At 39.8% G+C, this 17,851-nt stretch overlaps 1 protein-coding gene across 1 annotated transcript in view; it reads right to left on the minus strand.

Moving 5' to 3' along the window:
* Nucleotides 1-590: 590 nt before the first annotated feature.
* The window catches only part of PPP4R1 (protein phosphatase 4, regulatory subunit 1), a 37,664-nt gene continuing 20,403 nt past the window's right edge, over nucleotides 591-17,851 (minus strand). The window contains exons 9-17 of the mRNA XM_010184563.1: nucleotides 12,542-12,717; nucleotides 8,430-8,525; nucleotides 7,333-7,518; nucleotides 5,785-5,946; nucleotides 5,154-5,254; nucleotides 3,880-4,000; nucleotides 3,653-3,787; nucleotides 2,503-2,644; nucleotides 591-781 (exon numbers count right to left, since the gene is read on the minus strand). Coding sequence (XP_010182865.1) covers nucleotides 618-781; nucleotides 2,503-2,644; nucleotides 3,653-3,787; nucleotides 3,880-4,000; nucleotides 5,154-5,254; nucleotides 5,785-5,946; nucleotides 7,333-7,518; nucleotides 8,430-8,525; nucleotides 12,542-12,717 — 1,283 coding nt within the window. The 3' untranslated portion in view covers nucleotides 591-617. The remainder of the gene's footprint in view (nucleotides 782-2,502; nucleotides 2,645-3,652; nucleotides 3,788-3,879; nucleotides 4,001-5,153; nucleotides 5,255-5,784; nucleotides 5,947-7,332; nucleotides 7,519-8,429; nucleotides 8,526-12,541; nucleotides 12,718-17,851) is intronic.

A 17,851-nucleotide genomic window follows, 5' to 3' on the forward strand; every position in this document is an offset into this window, starting at 1 on the left:
TCTGCTAATGGGTACAGCAATATGCTGCATTTAAGGATTAAAATCAAATTCTAGTTTAGTGTTAGCACTGAGCCCTTAAGAGAAATCCAAATTTCTACTTTTCTCAATTTACAAACATCAAAGCTATTCCCACTTAAGGGTGTGCCCAGCTGCACACAAATCGAGTCCTTGAATGATAAAAACTTTTAGCACTAATACTGGAGGTCTTACATCCTGGTACAAATTTGCCTTTCTGGCCATTCGCTATCAGTTGCTACAGAAAATATTTGCTAAGTTAACTCCTCAGGAGAAACAACGCAGGTCTCTGGAAATCACATCCTTTCTACAATGAAAATGATCTGCCAATTCAAGTTTCATTTGTTCAGGAAGACAGAAGATTTAAGGCTTCGGTGGCAAAAATAATCCTCTGAGCAGTGTTTTTCTAAAGTCAAGCTGACACAAGTATGTTTACTTTTTCTTGACTTAAAATCCCTGGTATCAGGTTTAGATAACATCCACCTGGTAAGTCTGGCAAGAAATCTCTCCTTCCAAAGAGGTTGTTCTAGATCAACCATTTTAGAAGCATTTGAGGATAGTTTGTTTAATTTTTCTTTAATTATAGCAACATTCGGAACTTTTTAATAAGTCGATGAAGCAGTGCTCATGGCATCATCTGCAATTTTGGTACTGGCAGGGTGTATGCTTGCAAAATATTTGACATCACTGTCATCATCCATTTGAAGCGCCATAATCGTTTGCTCCACAGCTTCCTGATGAGAGTTGGCAGAATTGAGAAAATACTCTGTAAGAGAAAATGCACAAGACTTATCGGAGGAAAAGATGGCAGATACTTCAACGCAAAACTCAGCATGTTATCCTGAGGTTCAAAATCTCAGGAGACAGTGCACACATACAGTCAAACTGGAATATCTGAGCTCGCACACAATACACTTCTGAATTTACCTATGAATTCACCTTAAAGGGAAAAAAAAAAAAATCACTCCACGTTTCAGAGCACAGTTGCTCTAAGAGTGCTGCTAGAGAACACAATTTCTACGGTCCTTCAGTATAAAAGTGAGCGTAACAGACTACATGACCCAAAAGGAATTAAAAACCTGCAAAAGACTCAGGAGTGTGCCAATATTGTGATGGAGAGAAGGTATCACAAACCCATGGCCATGCCATTCCATTTCACTGGCAAGTCTGCCACATGATTATCAAACGATAAAACTAAAATAGTATTAAATAAAAGTGAAAGAAGTTCCAACATCTGACAGTTTTCATGAACTACACAGCACAAGTCGCATAAAAACAGCATAACTACAGACAGCTCCTGGGAAGGGCAGTTTGGATCTGAGGTTTAAAAACTTCTGAACTTAAATTTTCAATTTGCCTTTTATATTATTATATACACCATCCCTAATTACACACACAACATCTTTGAGGCAGGGACTACCTGCATTATAAGCTTCCACAGTGGCAATGCAGAAGGGAGGCGTACCGTCCAGGTGAGGATCACATAAATAATGAGGACAACAACAAAAATACCAATACCACATGATAGCAGGAACAACAGTGACAGCCTTGGCACAGTTAACAGAGGATAAATTGCTGCACGTCAGCTGATCCATCTTAACCGTCTGCATATGCTTACTCAGAGTCTCCAGCATGCACAAGGCAGCCAGCAATAGCCTAATTCTCACTGCATTGGCATCCTTGATGCTGTCCAGTTTTTAACGTTTTGCATTTTTCTTCACACTTCCTATGCTAGAAACAGCTGTCCTCAAGCCCGTGTATGGTTTTGAGGAAGACAGTGATCAGAACTGAGTGAAATATCCCAAGTGTGGACACTCTGCTGGTTTACAAAATAGCATAACATTTCTAATGCTATTTTCCTTTGCAGTGCTTTGGAATCTGAGCACTGTTGACTCTTCTGGCATCTACTATGCATTGGGGATGCTTTTCTAAGCAAAGTTGGCTATTTGAAAGCTGCATGTCTAATTTCCCCAAAGAGACTCCAGAGAAACTTTCTTTCCACTGCTATCCATAAAATATAAAAAAAACAAGCCAGCAGCCATCTCTTCTCCCCCAGTGAGAAAACAGATGGTGGATTTGCACGGAAGGGTTTTTCTTTTTTATCCTTACTACACAGAACATCAACAGAGTTTTTTAACCAAATAAAAGGCACTGCTCAACAACTTCGCAATTGCTAGTTGTTCATTCGAGCTGTCTGTGCCCTGATGACATCTCTGCAAACTAGCTGATTCAGGGAAAATGGTACAGAAAACAGGCTGGCAGATGAGCAAGAACTCTTATCTCTCCGGCACTACACAACAGTGACGGTGATACCACAACAAGGTTCACGGGTTTATGTCAGACAAGGCAACATTCCACACCAAGGAGACTAAAAGCAAGAGCATCCTACACCTGTCGTTGTTTCTTCTTTCGCAGCTGACTATAGGAAAGTGGAGAGGCAAAAAAAGATATGCCGTCAGCCCACTGTGACTCTTTCTGACCACTAACCTTTCTCTAAAAGGGTTTGCTTTAACGTTTTTGCAAGCAGGACTCGAACATTTGGAACCCTGTCAGATGCCAAGTGTAATAAGTGTGGCAACAGATGCACAGCAAACTGGTCCATGGGCAGGCAGTCATCTTCACTGATAGTCTGGCAAGAAGACAGAAGCAATTTCATTAGATTTCAGCACAGTGAGGATAAAATCCCAACACATAATCAGAGCTGACACATCTTTCTACCTCATAGCACAAGCACAGTAGTTAGTATCCACAAAGATTTAAAATACAGTACAATACTTTCTAACACAAAGTTGTACACAATGAAGCAAGTTTGGGTTGAGAAAATTCAGGCTCAGTTAGAAGTCCACTTTATTTTATGTGACGTCTGGCAACTTCCTTATTTTTACCGGTTGGGTGGTTTTTTTTTAATCACTGTATAATTTGAAAACAGGGAAGAAAAGTAAAAGACCTTCCCAATCCTTTTTAATATTGATTAGTCTCTGTTTTAACTGGGTACTACATTAAGACAAGAATAGTCCATCTCAATAAACATCCACTGTACCCAAACACGTTTCTCTAAGTAAGCTCAAAGCTCACATTTCTCCAAATACTTCAAAGAACTCTCCCACTTGGGCAGCCGTCATGTTAGCTCCCAGTCTGCACCTCTGCTACAGCCTCCAAATTTGACCATTTCCTTGGGACACCAGCCAGCATCAACCCTTCTGCTTATTTGGCTGAGAATACGTTGGTTTTGACCAAGCTGCACTAGCTGGCTAAGGAGGTACAGGCAACTCCTAGCACTCGATTTCTAAAAGGTAACCCAAGAAAGTGGTAGGCTGCTGCAGCGTACTATAAAATTCTCCCTTTATGCTGAGTAAAAAAGCAGCTTCCCAAATCAGGGATTATTTTGCTATGTGTTTCATACTTAACATCAGATCTGACAACCTGATGTTAATATGCTAACTGAAGATGTATTCAAGATGCAGCAACACTGAAGAAAGCAGCTATGAAACCCTATCCTGTTGGAAACAAAGTTCTCAAAGATTCATTAAAATAGTGTCAATAGACAGCTAAAGAGTTCCAGCTGCTTATCATCCCTTCATTCTTACCACCACCCCCCAAAAAAAACCCCAAGATAACAAACAAAAAGACACTTTACCTGGCAAATAAAGACAAAAGTTTGCCGACCAGACCATTTGTGGCATCGACAGAACTTTTCAACAAGTTCATTCATGAGGTCTACCACAAAGGTTGATGTTGAAGCCATGTACAGCTTTTTTACCATTTCACTAACCTTAAAGAAATGAGGAAAAAAAAATACTAAAATTACTTCTGACCACCAACCCTCAGAAGTTTGAAATCCTGAATTTACTTAGATTCCTTTACCAGCTTGTAAGAAATCCAGCGGACAGAAGACACTTTGTCTGCACAGAGGCTGAAAGCAATAGGTCGCAAGTAGTCATAAATGTCTCTGGCACTGTACAGATCTAGAAGCAAGATCAGTTGCCTACAAGATGGAAAAAAACCAAGCAGAGTACATTATGATATGAAGAAATGTAGCTTTAACTGTGAGTATGATCATTTATATGACAACATTTGCCAAATACGCAATATGGTGATAATAAAGTTACTGAAAAGTAAGATCTTCTGTTTTTCAATGCCATCAGTTTGACTATGGGTCACATACAAATTTTAAATTGCCACTTATTTACCATAATGATAAAATGCTGCATGAGCTCAAAGAATGAAAAACCAGGGGAAAGGCAACCAAACCAAGGCTCCATTCACAAGACAGGGGTCCCGATACAGTGTACATGCAGCACAGCAATCCAGGTGTGAATGACACCGCAGTGTGTGCACATATTTAAACACCTGGTGAAGACATCTCATCATCATTATCAAAATCAAAAAACTTCCTCTACTTCAGGGTATGCTGGACAACTAGACAAATTATCACTTGTCTTCAATTTGTAATGATTAAGTGGATTAAGATTTCAGGAGATTGCAGACACAGGTATATGTCACAAATGGTAGAAAGTATGTCAAAAGAAGTGGCATGACATGTTACAAGCAGCAGACTGAACATCTCCATAGCAGCAGTAACAAGTAAATGATTTGTAGTTACTAATCAAAACAACACTTAAATGTAGCAAAACCATCATGAGCAGTTGTTAAATTAGGTCTCTCAAAAGATAGACTGTTATTTGGTCATTACTGTATGCTCATTCCATCATTCCTGCTAGAAAAGACTTCTCAGAGGAAGTCCACGGTCACTACTCTGGTACTCGCTTTCTTTACTCCCCTGAAGATCTTGATTTCCTCCATTTCACAGTCATGACTTCAAGTTGCTATATTTGATGAGCAGACTGAAGTCAAATGGCTAGAACAATTCTATTGCCTTCAAGAGCAACTAGATGTGGTCTCCTCTTTTGACAGCTTCTTTTTTTTATGTAAGGCTAATGTTTTCAACATATGGTGACAGAAAAAGACATTCAAGTTGCAACTATCACTACCGGGAATTTTCAGCACGGGAGACAAGTGGAAGAGGATAAGGACTATGCACCAATTGAAAGTGAAATGAAGAATGTCACTGTAAAACACCTATTCTACAATTTAAATATCCATAACAATAAAAACAAAGCATCCAGAAAACTACATACTCAGCCAGCTCAGCACGGAAACGCCAGTTCCTGCTGTTATCTGTCACCAGGAATTCCTGAAGCTGATAAAGATACTCCCGTCTTTTGTCAAGATGAAGAAGCTGTAACAGTAAATATAAACTTACATGTAGGCTCCAATCAGCAGATAGAACAAAAGCTTTAGATCTTTAGCAAGAGTGTTGCTTTCCTGGGCTAAATCCTATCATGGTTAAGTCTGTAAAATTACATGGGGCACTACTGAAAGCAAAATCTAGTCTCTACTTTTACTCTAGGAAACAAGAGGGGTAAGCAGGAAAAAGAAGACTGATTTTAAAGGTTTTATGATTTGTGTCTTTCAGCTCCAAAAATGAAGCAGTTACAGAAAAAAATCCTAAAGAAAATTGAGAAGCAAGCTGTGTAGAGGCCAGAGCCATCAAAAAAACTTAATACAATTCATTGCCACCTATATATTGAATAAACATGCACAAACCAGGCTCTTCAGAAAAAAGAAAGTATCAGCAACACAGACCGCCCGCAAAATCTGCTCTGTATGGATTTCCACAAAGAGCTATACCAATGTTATGTTAAAAAGTAAGTGCATACAAAGAAATGAAGTAAAATTGCACTTGACCGGAGTTGAACACAGACATACCTTCAGAAAGTCATGCAAGTGTTTAAGCACACCTATCCTAACTTCATCCAGATCTTTTAAAAAGCCATTGAAGACAGGAACTAAATCTCCAGCTGTAAGCTGGTCTCCAAGGATGACGGCAAGTTCATGTATAGAAAATGCTAGTGTCCGCCGAACCTTCCACTGCAAAATAAAGATATTTTATTGCTGTACCATCTGAAGTGCTCTATTTTAACTTGAGGGTCAGTATCCAAGCTGGACTCCCAGTGAGCTTACAGTACTTAGAAATACATTCAACAGTGTCTCATGTAACAAATGAAAATGAAATTGGAAATTAAAAAAAAGGGAAAGAGGGGACAAATAACAAGGTATCATTTCTTCCACCTGAATATCAAGGAAGTAAGCAAACAGAAGTAATTAAAATATTTTAATTTTCTAGGTGTTGGGAAGGAAAATAGTATTCCTGACATCAGTATTCCTCTATATATTACTCTCTGCTTTACATTCTTTTGGGTAAATTAAGTTCCATACTACCACTCTCACTCATTTAATTTATAAAGCAAGCTAAGATATACATCTTATATTATATTAGCTTGCATATTTTAGCTTCCATAATAGGCAAAGTTTCACCTACACTGAATGCCCAGCAGTCCAAGGGCCAGTAGAGTTTTCACTCACCCTAAACTGAGGGAGTACTGTTTTAATGGAGTAACTATTTCAGATAAGTCTTTTAAAATATGAAATAGCATCTATTCTTTATCCAGCACTTTTCAATTAGCAGCGATACTGTTCTTTTACCCTAGCTTAGTGATTCAATCTTAATTCAGATTAGAGTGGTGATAGACTTGACAGTTTTGAATGCAGGGTAATTTGTTTTTACTTACGTTTTAAATTTATTAGCTGGTTGCTTTTAATGGCTACAAAAGAGTTTGGAAAATATGAGCAATAGCCATGTATAAAATTACTCACTACATATCACTGAGAACTGCTGTTCTGACATAGCAAGCAGCAAGTCCAAGAGAGGTGAAGCAGTCTGAAAGTGTTTTAAAAAAATAAAAAGAGCATCTCCAAAAAAAGAAACAAAGGAGGACTGGGAAAGAACTGTAAACTAACAGTAAAGTACACAAAGACACCTCCTTACCACCTGACAACAGAAAAAGTGCTGCTATTCCCAGTATTCGTTTTTAAAATAGCAATGCTGCATAGTGATAGGGATGTTATTCCCCTCTGACTAACTGGATGCAGCAAAAAAAAGGCCACCAAACGGCCTGGTGTGAGGCTGACTCACTCAGCTACAGACATGCCTGGAGGGGCACATGTCTGTTCTTGCACAGCAGCACAGCCCAAGTTCTCATACTTATGAGAATCCCAAGCACTGCCATAAGATCTCAAGCGAGCGGAGGAAATGGGAGACTTACATTGTACAAATAATCAGCAATGGAAAGCTCCACATAAAAAGCAGGGCAACCCAACACCCATAAATAAGAGAAATCATCACAGAAGTTCAGGTTATTCATTGTCACGTCATAAAAATTCAGCTCACTTGCTGTCGGAGGTTCTTGAGCTTACCTGCATGTCAGATGCCAGTGTCTCATAGGTGTCTTTCAAACAGTGCCAATTCTGTCGGCCCAACGTAAGTGCCACTCCTGGCAGGCTGTAGGCACAGTGTTTGGCAATCTCGGTATCGACTGTTTGTGCTCGAGATGGATCCGTCATTGATAAATACTGATCCAGCAAGGCTTGAGGTACAACATCCTACAGCAAGGGTAGAGCGTTTACACTGTTTTCAACAAATCCTCATAATGCTTTCTAGAAGTCCAGTGCACACTGTCAGAATTAACTAAATTAAAATGCCTTGGGAGAGAGGGAAGGGGAGATGGCAGGGTGCAGTGTGTTCAATACTGCTTCCAAACTCCCTTAATGGCCAGCAGGAAGGAAAAGGCTTCTCCAGAGACAGAGATCTCAGGTGAAGACCAATTCATCTCTCCACTGAGAAATTAAAGGATCTGAACAACAATCTTGTGAAAACCTCTTTGCGTTGACTTCAACACTGTCTTTGCTTCAGCCGTTGTCAGTTTATCTCAGGCAGTGACTCTACCCAAGGGGGTCCACAAGAGCATTTCCCCAAGAGCTGTCAAATAGCTCAGCTCATAAAAGCAGCAAAAGGGAGTGAGAATCACACTGGTGCAGGGTGGCATACTTAATGCTGAACCATGTAACAACAAACATTCGATTCCTTTTGGGAGCTTAATGAAACACTTCACAACTTCTCTGCAAAAAGCTGTCATGGGGTGGGGGCGGTTCCACTCAAAATGTTTAATAAAAAATCCCATTTCCTCAATAACTTAGTTTCCATTACAGGACAGTTTCTTTAGAAAATGAAAATGATCAAGAGCAGAGCCTGGATATCTATGACAACCATTACCCCATATCAAAAAATACTGTCATCTCTTATACATAATTAAAACAGAAGCAACTGCAGAATTAAGCCATTATCTCTGGAAACAGGGGCTATTTTAAAACTACTGATTTAAGAGGTTCACCAAATTTAATAGAAATCACATCAGGAATAACTGAATGAAATGCATAAAAGAAATCCCCACATACATAAAAAATATTTCACTTATCTCATAAACGTAGGACAAACAGAAGTCACTGTCATTTACCTGTACTTTGGATTTTCTTTCTTCTTCAGGGCTGAAACTACTGTTGGTGCTCAGATCTGAATCATTATGAATATAGTGAAGTGTAGAATCCATATTCTATGAAAAAAGAAAAAAAGTCGCTCAAAATACACTCAAGGATTAAACACAAAACAAGTGTCAACATCAAGAAGTGCTGCCCTCGCTTCAGAGTCTTCTTAGATTAAAGGAATACATGGTTTAATATCAAATACAACTTTGCTACAGCCCAAAATCAAAAGGTTTGTAAGCTAAATCTTTCTGCTTTCAATTTTCAACACAGGCTCCTCTTATTCTGCTTCATTTTGGTTCTTATGGAATGAAAATCACAGGAGACGAGTACCTTTGAGACTGCATTAAGGAAAATGTAACTAACATATGGGTCACATTTCTCATTTTCCCCTCGGGGAGAAGCAAACTTCTGTTGCGGATTTTGTTGGATTTGTTGCTTTGGATTTATGCAAGAAAAAGGTCAAAACAAAGCCACCCTCACACTTAAGAGTAAAAACTGGTGAGACTTATACTGCTGCTCCTTTCCTGAGACGATTATTCTATAATCTGCTCAACAGATGAGCCTCACCTTATAATTCAGAATCCCAGTGGACCATAGCTGCTGACACTAGTCATCACCCCTCTCAGCACTTCTATTAAAATCATTTTTAGCAATCATTCAAACATCTTGGCTACATAGCTGGGCCTTGAAGATAAGGACTGAGGCTCTGTTTCAGAACTGTACCGAGCAGCAGAGGTTTGATGTGCTGTGATAAACTGTGCTGCTGAGAGGATGCACTGTCACTTTCTATACCAGTGGAGTTCCCCAGATACAACGGACTTTGCATAATCAATCAAGAATTTCAAGTAGTACGTGATGAATATTTGACAAGGAGACTGGGCTGCTGCGTGATAGACCAGGAAAAGGAATTTTTGCTAGATATAAGCCAAGGTATCTATTCACAGACACTGCAGGGTGAGCTCTCAGGGTCAAAACAAGCACCGAGAACATGCCTACTCTACCAGCTGTTCAGATCAATTTGACAAAGAGAATTTTCCAGCAAACTATGAACTTCTTCAAAAAAGCCTCCAGGATACCATCTGTCTTCCTTGCTTTGACTTCAGATGGTTGCTTTTTCCTTTTGCATGAGCTGCTTTCATTTAAGCACCGAGTTGTAATTTTAGTCACTGAGATATAATTACAGGTGATAAAGAACAGGCAGAGCTGTGAGGCAATTGCATACCATGGGCACAGCAGCCCAAATCACCTGTCAGCCTTATCAACCAGCAGCAAGAAGGTAGCAAAGAGCTAAGGAAAGAACAGATCTGCAAGCTACTCTGTGACTAAACGTGTCCAGCAGCATAAAACTCCAATTACAAAACCTCCAGAGGCTCTGAAAACCATCTCTGCAGGATTTTAGTTTGGCAGTCAATTCTTCACTCCTTTTTAGCCTTTTTTTTTCTCTCCCCCCAGAATAAGAGATCATTTTCAGCATTGCCAGAAAGTCACTGGCTGTGACCTCTTTCAAATCAAGAAATTGTGATGCAGCCAGCACAACCCAGCCACAGTGCTTCCATGAGCTGCCCAGGTGTGTGGCACCGGAGGCTGCTCATCTATTCTGCTACAATAAAAATGAGAAGACTCCATCTCACAATCTCTGCTACCCCAGCTCTAAAAGGCTAAGTTAAAAAAAATTAAAAAGAGAAGATAAAAATACTACTTTATTGACTGAACCAAGTTCAACAACTCAATATAAGGAATGGTGTCACAGATGGGAACATTTTTACTCAGCCACTTTTAAAGTCAAATAAGCGTTCCAGAGAGGAAGAGCTTCAGTACAGAATCACCGCAGCATTAGTTGGTATTTAAGCCAATGCAGTATCTCTATTCCTGCAGATGAAGCTCCATCTGTACTTTTTCCATGTAACATGCACACCCTGAACTGAGCACTGCAGAGAGCCAGCAACATAAAAATTCAGCAGGGTTTAGCCTGAAAGCTTCTTGGGTACCAAGCTGGTGAACCACCACCACCACCACCACCTCTGAGATGCCAAATATTTGTCATGTCATTACAAATCTCTAATGTGAGGTTTCCTTTAGCTGCAGGGCAACAAGAGTTGTGCTCCATAGACCCCTGCTCTGTGCCACAGGCTGCACACAAAGCAAAAAGAGGACTCCCACACCCATCTACTGAGAATAGGACCTGGGGAATTTCTTGAGGCTTACATTCATTTATCAAGCCTCACAGAGAGCATACAACCTAAAGAAAATAGAAATGGTAGCTCCCGAGGAAAAATAAAACAGCTACCTTCATCTTCAACAAACAATCTTCATCTATGTCCCAAAATCTTATCTGTTCACTCCATTACAATATTTATTTTCATTTGAATAGAGAATCTCTCTTTAACATGTAGCATTAACTCTTTCAGGAGCCGATACAGCTGCAGAAGGACAAACAAAGCGCAATTTTGCTTTGTGATATGTGTGCAGAACTGTGAAGGCTGCTTTCAAATACAAAATGCTGTAGCTTGGGTTTTCCAGTGTCCAGTACCCTACTGACACATTGCTATGCAGACTTAAAATAACCAAACCAAATCAGAAAAAAAAAGCCCAAACAAACAACACAAACACCTCTCCACTAAGGGCAACAGTTTGCTTGCTCAACAGATCACAGCTTGATTCCCAAATTCTGGGTCATCTCTATGACATCCTTTCACTTGTAAAATCTGGACTTGATTCAATGCCAATAACAAACAAGGAACTGACAGATTAAGAGCATACTTTTAACAAGTAAAACTGAAACATGCAAAACCAACATATCCCAGCAATGGGACAGGTTCATAGATTTCCTGTCAGCATCATACTCTAAAGAAATAAATGCAGGGCAGGTCCCTCTGAAAAAACACCACCCTCATCACTCCCCAATTTTTCTTTCTTTCTCTTAGAAGGGCATAGGATACATCTACAGCGTCATTTTACAGGTTAGCATTAGAAAGAAGTGACTACAACAGATTCTATTATAAAGAAACGTATCGAGCCCGACATCAGGAATTGGGGGCAGTTTGGTTTTTTTGAAACAAAGAAACCCGCCAACTACATGTGTAGTAATAAATTATGACTGTGTATGAACAACAGTATCCAAGTAAATGTCACATTCCTCCACTCTCCAAACATTTTCAGGTGACACAGTGGTCCAATAGCTTAGGTGAAAAGTTAATTAAATGTCATCTAGAAACACTGCTCTAATTAAAGAAGGTTGAAAACGTCTGTGCTGGACTGATGTCAATTCCTAGACTTTTCACAGACATTTATCAAAATTTCATCTGAATATACCATTTAGGCAACATTATTCAACAAATCACTAGCTGCTGTTTTATGGACCATATTTTGGAACCACTGCTTTCTACACAGCTAAAGCTTTTAATACCACCAGAGGTTGTGGCATTAGACATCATGAGCATAGCGGGTTTGGCCTAATACACAGCACAGAATAAAAAACAGTATCAAATGCCATAGACTTCAGTCAGGCAAAGGGCAGTGGTGGGGTGCTAAAGAAGAAACTGTAAAAAACTTCAAAGTGTTTCTGATTGCTAGAATCCTCTTTGTCTTCAAGCAGTCCATGCAACATCTCAGATTGCAGGTCCTGAACTGGCAAGTAAATGACTAAAACTACTATAAAACACTTTGACAGGGAGCACAGGGAACAAAGTACCTCTTCCTCCAAATGGGAGGGGGGAAGCAAGGCAGGAGGGCAGTGGAGAAGGGTCACTTACTATCAGTAAGGAAGGCAATATCACAGTAATAAACTGCAATAGCATTAAAAAATCTTAAAATGTGATAGGCACAACAGATATTTTAATACAAATTACTTCAAGAATTTACATGGACAAGCACAGAACTGGCAAAAACAAAGGCACTCAACGCAAATCATTATATTCTAGTAGCTAGCGTCTCAATACCAGCCAACAAAACTGAACACCACACTAGCCAAAAGTAGGAAGCATTTGGCTGCAATTACCATATGAACATAAAATACAATTCTATTACTGGCACCCTGGAAATCCTAAGGGGAGGAAAAATATACAGTACAAAACTCACTTCTTACCTCAACAGTGTCACCAATTAAAGGCACGATATCACCCAGTATAGGTTTAAAAGTTTGTTGGTCATTGATGGTTAGTTCAGTCTGTGAGTCTGGTCCCTTGCTGACGCTGGCCACTGGCTCTTCTCGAGGATCCAAACTGGATGCTCTGAGTGCAGCAGACAACACCTCCACTTGTGCTGCAGCGTATGATAGAGGAATACATGAGAGACTGAACTGCAATCAACTTTTAGACAGTGACTAAATTAACTGAAAGATGGCAAAAGAACAAGAGAGGTACAAATTTAGGATTACTGACTGTTAGTAAATCCCAAACTGGAGACAATTAGAGTAAAATGTAAGGCAGATTAACACTCCACTCTTTTCCTAAGGTGCTCAACCACACTACAGTTCAGTGAAATTTGTCTTTAAAGAAAAAACAACCCCAACAAACCAGGAGTAAGAGACTGCTGTTATGGCAGGATCAGTTCTTTAAGAATCTCAGTAAACATTAATGGTCCAATGAGTCCTCAGGGCAGAACAGCACATGAATATCAACTTACTGACCGGGTCTTTCATGGAAGGTAGGCATCAGAGGGAAGAGAAAAGTAATTCAAATAAAGGTTGAGAATAGGTCTGTTCATACAGAAAGGATTTTGGTTCTGAGAGGCTGTCTCTCTCTTCATATGTGGTCATTAAATTCTTACATTTTTATACCAACTCTATATAGGAAGATACTAGACCCCAGTAACTCTTTTCTGGACTGGATACTTTAGCCTCCTTGCATTCTCCAAACAAATAATGAAGGTTGCACTGTTTGATATCCTCTTACTCATCAAAAGAGAGCATTAGCACTTCATGCTGCCATCCATTTATTTGAAAAAGATCCAGCAGTGCTGAGACTGCTCTGCTTTCCATCCCTCTGCTTACTGCTCATTAAAAAAGGCTTTGCTGAGCAATGTTCCTTGGCTTTAGCCTGACCTAAGGAGGTCAGGTATCAGAGATAATCTTAGCTGCAAGAGACACAGAATTCAGTGCAGACTGATCTACCCTACCTCTCTTCTTCACTTCTTTCCAAGAAGGTAAGGAGGAATAATCTCCTGACCCATACATTTACCCAGCCATTGAGAAGCTCTGCTCCTCAGACTTTAGTTTTTCCAAGGTTTCTTAAATGCTTATTGTGAAATTAAATTACAAACCATATGCTTGTTTTTAATTCCACATTGCCATACAAAGTTACAGAATCTGAATTTCTCCCTCTAGCTTTTTATTATAGGGTTATTAAGAATTCAACAAAGAAAGTTGGACTTGTTTGTAGGTAGAAGCAGCAGATATGCAATACATCTGTTACAAGAAAAAAACAAAACAAAACAAAAACTCAGCACAACCAAACAGCTTTCACAACTGCGTTCAGTAAAAACGGGAATGCAAAGTCAGTTCTGTATATAACACAGAACTCACATCTTGCATTGGTAAGATGAAGTCAGTGTTCACTGGATCTTAAACCATCTGCTAATTGCTTTTTCTTCCTTTGACTTTTGCTTCAGGTGAGAAGTATTTTTCAGCAAGGAATTATTTACTCCTGGCCACCGTACCTGCATCCTAAAATAACGGGCACAGCCTTTAAATTTAAAACCACATTTTACTTGGCATTATTAAATTTCCTAACCCTCAGGAGTTTCTGTCCTTTCAATGTGCTTTATTGTTATTTCCTGTTCCTCCTGATGTCTCACTAGAAGACACTGATGTTTCTAAGTGGCGCACTACCTTCTTTTTTCTGAAGGATCTGCCTTCCTTACCCTCACTTCTTACTCAGAGGCAAAAGTTGAGTGGCATTAATGAGTACAGAGATGCAAGTAATTTAAGCATAAAAATAAGAAGTTTCTTCTCCATTTCCTCCTCACCTACTGTTCCACTAAAAAAACCACATTTTAGACTTTTACTGCAGGCAGCACTAGTAGCCTAACTCATAAACATTGTTTTTTTACAAGGGAGTGGGTTCAATTTACCACACATTTGGGCTGGTTTATCCCTATTAGGTCTCCATGTGGCACAGCAGCCTGTAAGAGCCGTAAGCCACAGTCAGCTCCAGTAACCTTCAAGTCAAGCTTTCTTTCTTCCCCCAAATATTAAGAAAAGCTGACATTACATGATTTAACACTGTCTATGCAGAACACAGGGCGATAGATAAAGCTGAAGAAAGCATCCCTGGAAAGAAAAATAAAGAAATAAAAACATCCAAAGAAAGAAAAGCAACCTCTGAAGTAAGCGAAGACAGCAGCAGCCTCAGGTAGCTGGAAAAAGGTGATCTGAATAAAAAACCTGTGAAAGTTTAAAAAAAGCTGGCATATTTCAGAGGAACGTGCAAGTTTCCATCTCTCAGCGTGAGACCCTCAGGATGTCTGGCCAGTGGATTGAAAAAGGTCCTATTAATAGGAATTACGTACCACTGCTTAACTTTGCATAGGTTGAACAGCTCTGCTCGCCAGCAGAGTTTGTCTATGAGAAGACAGGCTGTCTTTATCCTGGTTGCTGATTGCTCAACTACCTATTACTCAGATTTATCACTTCGACAAGCTAGTTATGGAAAGAAAGCCCCAAGGTAAAGGTTTTTTGGGAGTGAGTTTCAGTTAAAGCAGTTCACCCCTTTCTGAGATTACTGGGGGGGGGAGGATGATAAAAAGAAAAATAAAAGTGTTCTATGGCAGTTGCTGGTCACTGTTTAAAAAAAACAAACAACTGTATTTGCTAGAGACCTCATCAGTCTCCATGCCTTCGAGCAAGGATTTGAAATGGAAACTCCTCTATGATAGCAAAGTGCACTACAGAAACACAGCCAAGTTACAAACCTAAAAACCTCCAAAACAAACAAACAAACAAACAAACAAGGATACCCAAAAACTTCACATACAGTTCCTTCTGTGTATGTAAACAGGAACCCATTAGTGCTCAGCAGCCAAGACATCTGGAAGATTGGGTATGCACTGAACATATTGTACTCAGGGCTGCACAAGCTGGCAATGCCTTTCCTTTCAAGCGATCCTTCCCCTTGTCATGGTATGCCGAGGTACCCCTTAGATATAAAACTTATTCTGTTTACTCTGTTCTCAATACTTCTGCTATAATGATGCACGCAGGTGAGGGAAGAAGCACGTCGCACAAAATAGAAGGGATATGGTGAGACACGTGAAGTAGAGGAATGCAGAATCCAGAAAGGAAGAGAAATGAAAACAAAAAAGGAAATAGGAGGAGAAATACATATGGAGGGAGGGCATAGGGACATAAAGGTATAGTAGTTGCTAAGGATGCACATACAGTGCAAAGCATGGGGAAAAAACCAAACCAAAGCAAACCAACACCAAAACAACCCTGTACTCCTCTGACTCAAAGAATCATTGCTGGTTGAACTCCAGTACCAAATCTCCACACCTGCCTCTGAAATCAACTAGCAAAATGGAAATTATCAACCTCTGCTGCTTGTACCATGAAGTACCTCACCTTATTACCATCACCAGTTAATTCTGCAGAGTCAAATAACAAAAATTCATTGTGACCTTAAGAACTTTCAAAAACCTTGTGCCAATGACCCTGGCCATACAACAGGTATTAATTTTCTTGTGATGTCTCTAGAATGTTTGCCCCACTGGCTACAGAAACCAGAAGATGTGTACCTATGGGAGCTCTCTAGTATGGCAGGCCTCTGCTTACCCACCACAGAGAACACAGCATCTTCCACTCCCATCCCTTGGCTGCGAATGCAGCAATAAAGACAGGAGCACAACGTGGAAGCAGGAATCCAGGACTTGGGTGACAGCAAACCAATGAAGAAAATAAGTGCAAATAAAAGGTCACAGCAATTTAGAAAGACAGACAGACAGGCAGACAGACAGGCAGAAAGAAAGAGGGTAAAAAAAAAAAAAAGTAATTCCTAGCTTGCTCAGTCTTTGCTGTCAAGAACCAGTCCACTCAGAGGACAGAAAAAACTCGAGAACATAATGGCTAATAGGGGGTGCTCAGGGCAGGCAGGGAAGAACCCTAAGCACGGCTTGGGATCAGGGCTGTTTGGCAAACACCTGTGAGCCACATTTACTGGAGAAAAAGTTCTCTGTGAAATTAAGAAGTTTCATAACTTTTTAATGAAAATAACAAATTAAAGACAACCTTCGGACTTAATATTTATACCATCAGTTTGCAACCACAGGTTTAGATGGAAGCATTATTTCTGGTATTGTCACAAGCAAGGAAGCAGTCGGGGGAGCTCTGATCTTCTGGATCACCCCCAAGGGAAGTCTACGTCCCTTTTGTTACAATTTATGAGGTGTAAGCTCCAAAAATAGGCATTAAGTCAGCTACTCGAGACCACAGTCTGGTTACCTACCACTCCCATGTGTGCTTTAGTGTTTGAGAGAAGCAAGCAAAATGAATACTATCAGTTTTTGGTCTCAGTTCCTTATGCCTCAGTGCACTTTGTGTAAAATTAAAATAGCAACATTACCAAATCAAAACAGGCATGTCATTAAATTCCTGCTTCTAAAGTATCTATACCAAATAATGACACTACAGGCAAGAGGGGGAAAAAAAGAGTACAAGGTCTAGAAGGTGTGTTTCACAGGGCTTCACTGTACAGCCTGGATCAAGTCAGAGGTACTGAACAGAATACAAAGGTGACTGAGTAATTAAGACCACCAACCTCTCTCACCTCACGCCAAATCAGAATAAATGGCACTGGTAAATGGCAATAATGGCACCTAATTCAAATCTTCCCTGGCTTGTGGGCACCTATGGTGTTGACAAACTAGTGACTGTTTTCTTCTACTGAAGTGTGCAAGTATTAGCCAACGACTGCACAGAAAACCTCGACACGCAGTCAAGAGAGCTACAAAAAGTTCAAACTGCTCTAAAACAAGACATGACCACATACAACAAAAAACATCACAAGACAATTCTGGATGTAAAAATACACACCTACATAAATCTTCATTAGAAGTGTTTAAGGTATGTTCTGTAACTGGACAGAACAGGGTTTTATAAAACAAACCTAAACAGCAGTGCAAGTTTTAACAGTGGGCTTCAGAGATGGGTTATGTGAAGACCGAGATCATTAGCAAGGCTGAAATGCTTTTCTTATTTTTTCCTTATAGAGTACCCAAAGCACTCTTAAAGTTTCATCTGCTGACTGCACAACAGATTAAAATAGCAACCCAAAATGGATCTAAGAAAAATTGCTAGTATATCAACCTACTAACAACAACAACAAAGTTGAAAAAAGTATGAGTTTTTCCCACTCCCAACTTGCCCCTCTTTTTCCTCCCTACTTTTTCTGGGAGAGATACT

The sequence above is a fragment of the Mesitornis unicolor genome, unplaced genomic scaffold, assembly GCF_000695765.1.
Source record: "Mesitornis unicolor isolate BGI_N332 unplaced genomic scaffold, ASM69576v1 scaffold6955, whole genome shotgun sequence".
In the NCBI taxonomy this organism is placed as follows: Eukaryota; Metazoa; Chordata; class Aves; order Mesitornithiformes; family Mesitornithidae; genus Mesitornis; species Mesitornis unicolor.